At 45.6% G+C, this 5,401-nt stretch overlaps 1 protein-coding gene across 1 annotated transcript; it reads right to left on the bottom strand.

Moving 5' to 3' along the window:
- Nucleotides 1-895: 895 nt before the first annotated feature.
- Nucleotides 896-4,793, bottom strand: LOC146967257 (uncharacterized). The gene is made up of 3 exons (XM_085762194.1): nt 4,657-4,793; nt 3,171-3,356; nt 896-2,529 (listed from the first exon to the last, which is right to left on the bottom strand). Exons 1-3 carry the CDS (start codon nt 4,760-4,762, stop codon nt 953-955), a joined length of 1,869 nt encoding a protein of 622 aa, XP_085618320.1. The 5' UTR covers nt 4,763-4,793; the 3' UTR covers nt 896-952.
- Between the last annotated feature and the right edge of the window lie 608 nt (nt 4,794-5,401).

Raw genomic sequence — 5,401 nt, 5'->3', positions numbered from 1 at the left:
CTGGTCAGCTGTGCGGACTCGAGCCTGTGACACTGCACGTGTCTCTTCAGGTGGTCTTTCCTCTGGAAGCCCTGGCCACACACCCGGCAGCGCTGCGCCCGCTCCCCGTCGTGGATGCCCATGTGTTTGCTGAGCGAGCTGTTGGCCGTGAAGCTCTTCCCGCACACGCTGCACACGTACGGCTTCTCGCCCGTGTGCGACCGCATGTGGATCTTCAGCGCGCCGCTCTTGTAGAACTTCTTGTCGCAGACGCGGCAGCGGTGCGACAACTCGCCCGTGTGCATCATCATGTGCGTCTTCAGCGTCTTGGTTAGTTTTAATAGAATGAAATATCAAAACAACACTTGATTTGTCTGAACAATTCAAAATCAAAGTATATTTTGATGAGTAAAACATAATCTGTCTAAAAATTAGGAGCAGAGACTTTTATTTTGTATTTAAAAGATAACTTTTTTTGACTGTAGATTAATTAATACCTTGAATAGTTTCAGCTCTTAATGAGTTTTCAATTAGATTAGATAAAAGCCTCATGAGTGTTTGTGTAAGAGCGCATTGTGAACTGGTTCATATGAAAAAGAGTCGATGACAAAAAGACAGACCCGTTTTATGTAAAAATATTAAATTAACTGTGACATTATACACAGATGTATTTTATTTTATTCCTTTTTGAAGCAGATGAAATGAAAAACAAGCATTTGCGCAGTTTAAACATTTGCTGAAACAATAACAAACACGATATTCAATATAAAAAACAATACACACACAGATTATTAAATATAACAAAGTTGAGGGAAAAAATTGATTAATTTTTCAGTTCTTGTTTCGTCAGATCCCAAATTATCAATTTTCTATCAAATAAAACAGAAAAATAACAAAAAACACAACAAAACGGCCTGAAAATAACAAAAAACATTATATAAAATGAATGTCGAACTGTCCCTTTAAACAGGAATCACAAACTGGTCAGCTGTGCGGACTCAAGCCTGTGACACTGCACGTGTCTCTTCAGGTGGTCTTTCCTCTGGAAGCCCTGGCCACACACCCGGCAGCGCTGCGCCCGCTCCCCGTCGTGGATGCCCATGTGTTTGCTGAGCGAGCTGTTGGCCGTGAAGCTCTTCCCGCACACGCTGCACACGTACGGCTTCTCGCCCGTGTGCGACCGCATGTGGATCTTCAGCGCGCCGCTCTTGTAGAACTTCTTGTCGCAGACGCGGCAGCGGTGCGACAACTCGCCCGTGTGCATCATCATGTGCGTCTTCAGCGTCCCCCGCTGCCTGAAGCCCTTCCCGCACACGCTGCAGAGGAACGGCTTCTCGCCCGTGTGGATGCGCATGTGGCTCGTCATGTACTCCTTGAAGCCGAAGCTCTGGCCGCACACGCTGCACACGTACGGCTTCTCGCCCGTGTGGCCCCGCATGTGGCTCATCAGGTTCCCGTTCTGTGTGAAGGCCTTTCCGCAGAAGCTGCAGACGTACGGTTTCTCCCCGGTGTGCGTCCGCATGTGCATCTCCAGCCCCCGGTGTCCGTCGAAGTGTTTGCCGCAGACCTCGCAGTCGTTGGGCTGCACGTGCGTCTGCAGGTGAAGCCTCAGACTCTCCTCGGAGTCGAAGGGTTTCCCGCAGACGCCGCAGAGATCCGCCTCGATCTCGTCCTCCTGCACGTGCTTCAGGAACGAGGCTCGGTAGCAGAACGACCGGCCGCACGCCTTGCAGTCGAACTTGAGCTGAGACGACGAGTCTTTACCCTCTCTGTTCTTCGCCGCCTTCGCTTTGTTTCCCGCGCGGATCCTCTTTGTTTTTCCTCCTCTGGCCGTCTCGACATTGTCGTCGTCGCCGCTGTCGCTTCCCTCGCTCTCCTTCCAGTCCTCGTCGCTGTCGCCCGCCCCGCTCTCTTCGTCCGAAGAACCCCCGAAGGCCTTTGACTCTTCTTCTTTGACTCCTCCTTCTCTCTTCCCGTCGTCCGTCCGCTCCCTGCAGCTGTTCTCCTTCTCCCTGTGGGTCTGTAGGTGCAGCTTCAGGCTCTCCTCCCCCTCGCGGTCCAGATGTTTCCCACAGACGCCGCACACGTCTGTGCTCTTCTCGTGCGTCAGGACGTGTTTCAGAAAAGAGCGTTTGTAGCGGAAGGACTTCCCGCAGACTCTGCAGCGGCTTCGTCCCGTCGTCTGACTCTTGTCCGTTTGATTATCGCCTTTCCCCGACGCTCTTTTCTCTTTTTTTTTCTTCACACCATCCGCACCTCGACGTTGAGGCCTCTGAGACTTTCTCCTGCTCGACTTCAGCTGCTGCCGCTTCTCACTCAGATCTTCAACGCTATCTTCGTCTTCAACATCATCATCAATGTCGTCCCCACTCCCGTCCTCCGACTCCTTCGACGGCCGGTGCTCCGGGCCACCAGGGGGCAGCAGCACGCGCTCTGCTCCCGTCACAGCTCTGACGTCGTGGAGAAGCTCAGAGTCTGTCGCCGTAGCAACGTCTTTACACCGAACTGGACCCGATGCTCCCTGGACTCGGCCGGAGGGTGACGGTCTGTCTGAGGGTGCGAAGACAAAAAACACAACATGGAAATAATGTTAACAGCAAAAAAAAGTGTTTCCTTTAAAGGGATAGTTCACCCAAAATTGAAATTTCTTTCAATTTCATTATCTACTCACCCTCATGTCGACTAAGGGCTGGGAGAAGTTTCAGAGTCCTCCGTGGCTTCTCTGAGTTACAGGGGGTCTCGGCGTAGCAGTGCATGTCCATATAACGGTTGCAAATGGATACCACTTTTCTTCGTAACAAAAAGACACACCAAAAAACATCCAAATACCTCCATGCTGCTCGTATGTAATGTCCGTCTTGTATTGAAGCCCCGAAATGCGAAACTGTCCCGAAAAAAAGTAAATAAGTCTATTTTTCAAGCTTGTTTGTAACCCAACCGTCATATGGACATGCAGTGCTGCACGGAGCCCCGCTGTAACTCAGAGAAGCCACGGATAACTCTGAAACTTCTCCCAGCCCTTAGTCGACATGAGGGTGAGTAGATAATTTCAATTTTGGGTGAACTATCCCTTTAACAGCAAAAAAGTGTTACCTTTAAAGTGTGTGTTTAAAAAAAAAAACACAAATCTGTACAAAACTACACAACTACACTGTTCCTACATGTTTTCCAAGACTATAACTGAGATGCACCTGTTGTATGTAGGTTCGTCTCTGTTTTCAGGAGCTGCTGTTGCCGGGCGTCGTTGTTGTTGTCATGGACACGGGAGAGGTCCGCCTCATACTCACTCACCATCCCCTCCAGGATCCTAAAGATCTCGTCAGCGACGGCCGACAGTCGCTGGTGAACGAACGCTCTCTGCTGCTCAGGAGACATTTCTGCAGGAAGGGGGAAAAAAAGAAACAAGAAAAAAGATCAGATTCATATTTATGCAACATGTTTGCAACAGGTTTGTGTTAGAAGTTGTTTTGTATTTCAGTATTTATTATTTCTTCTTTTCTAAAAAACTGGAGACTAAGCTGAATTTACAGGTTGATTTGGTTGAAATTGTGATATTTTAATTATTGCACATTATAGAAACAAATCTAGACGGCAAACAATGAAAAAGATCAGTAAAGTAACACACACAAATGCAACAGAGCTACAAAGTCTTTTGTCTCCTAATCTGTCTGATCCATCTGAGAGACAACAGGACATTAATGGAAGGAAAAACCATTTAATCAATAGTAAACTAATTTGTTCAAAACATACTTATAGCTAGTGTCTTCCTCCACAGAAAAGCGCTTTAGTAGCACTTTATTACACTGTAATATATTTGGTTTTGTTGTGTTCTCAACCCATCCCAGCACAACTCCATTAAGAAACCCTGTTTTGGTCTTGCATTGTTGCATCTCACCTAAATCTATTAAATTGCACTACACTTCTTGTTTCTGTTTTTGTTAGTGTCATGTTAAATGTCTTTCTTTGTAGTTTTTATGTCTGTTGGTTTCTGTTGGATACATGTGTTTGTTGTATGTGTTTTTTCCTGTTTTATGAATTATGTTATGTTCTTGTGTTTATTTTAATGGCTTTTAACACCTTGCCAGGAGGACTAGTCGGAAACTAGCCGTTGGCTAACACTGGGCACCTTTACATTTTATTATGTTCATTAATGTGCATTGTCCTCCTTAAATAAATAAAAATAAATACATTTTAAAAAAGCTGCTTTGGTTTCAGCTTAACGTGAATAATTAACCTTTTATTAGCCTGGTGTCTGTTAACTCCGAATTTTGTCTGCATTCTGGTTCCCGTCTGTAGCGGATACCGAAATCACCAAATTCACCAAAATAAAAGTGTTCACCAACATAAAACTTATAAATAATAGACATTAACTTGTAATACAATAAAAGCAAAATGTTAACTTAATGGCTCGGGGACTTTCTTGTAAATTATACTCCTTAAATTAAAGAGTTTTACCGCATTTTATTAGCTCGGTGCTTTTATTTTGACGGTGTCTCTCGCCCTGTTGGATCCGTTTCCTACCAAAAGAGTCAACGGCCCCAGACAGACTAACCTTTTATAACAATACATTTGCCTATGTTTAATGGTTTTTTTTTAATTCATTGGTTGTTGTTTTTTAAGCCTGTTAAATGTGAAGTGTTGTTCCACAGGTAGAAAGTAGGTGTGTTGGTTACGGACCTGACGCCTGCAGCAGCATCTTCCCCCCGACAACTCGGCTGATGTCCTCCGCCGCCGCCTCCAGCCTCTCGGCCACCAGCGCCCGCAGCGCCCGGGCTCTGGACATGGTGCTCCGGCCACCAGCTGCCCCCTCAGCCCGGGGGGTATTATGGCTCCAGCTGCCCACAACAACCACAAAACAACACAACACACCGCAGCTCAGGTGGATGAGGAGGCTCCGACTACTTCCGCCTGCCTCTCTCTTCTTCTTCTGTTGTGTGGAGACACGCAACGTGAGGAAGCGACAGCGCCACCGTGCGGCCTCCTACTGGAAATACAGAAAATAACACCTGTGTTTGATGTTTAACCTTTGACCTTTTAAATAAACTTTTTTTTAGATTGATTATTAGACTTTAAAGACTATTGGATTAATAATTATCTTTAGCACCAAGCAATACAAATACTATAGTTGGTTAATTTATTGACACAAATCATTAAAAACATAACGTTTGGGTGCAAACAATAAGCGATAAACAATAAACGATAAACAATAAACAACACAACACATATACACACACACACAAAAGGAAAAGAATAGAAAAAAAAGAAGGAATGATACACTTAATATGCCCACCCATCTCCCATCTAGTTTTCCAGCATTGTCAAACAAGCCTGTAACATAGTTAAAATCTTTTTTATCTGTGTTCGTGAAGGGAGAGCTCAGCTCTGTGGAGTCATGTCCATATTTTGCACGTTTGCACATGCA

This window comes from Trachurus japonicus, chromosome 19 (genome assembly GCF_045865225.1).
Source record: "Trachurus japonicus isolate A0001 chromosome 19, Traja_1.0".
In the NCBI taxonomy this organism is placed as follows: Eukaryota; Metazoa; Chordata; class Actinopteri; order Carangiformes; family Carangidae; genus Trachurus; species Trachurus japonicus.
This window is presented reverse-complemented; position numbering and strand designations above follow the sequence as displayed.

Coding starts and splice junctions, on each gene's coding strand:
- LOC146967257 (XM_085762194.1), bottom strand. CDS start 4,762: ATGTCCAGAGCCCGGGCGCTGCGGGCGCTGGTGGCCGAGAGGCTGGAG. Junction 3,357..4,656: donor GATGCTGCTGCAGGCGTCAG/GTCCGTAACCAA, acceptor CCCTTCCTGCAG/AAATGTCTCCTGAGCAGCAG. Junction 2,530..3,170: donor GACGAACCTACATACAACAG/GTGCATCTCAGT, acceptor TCGCACCCTCAG/ACAGACCGTCACCCTCCGGC.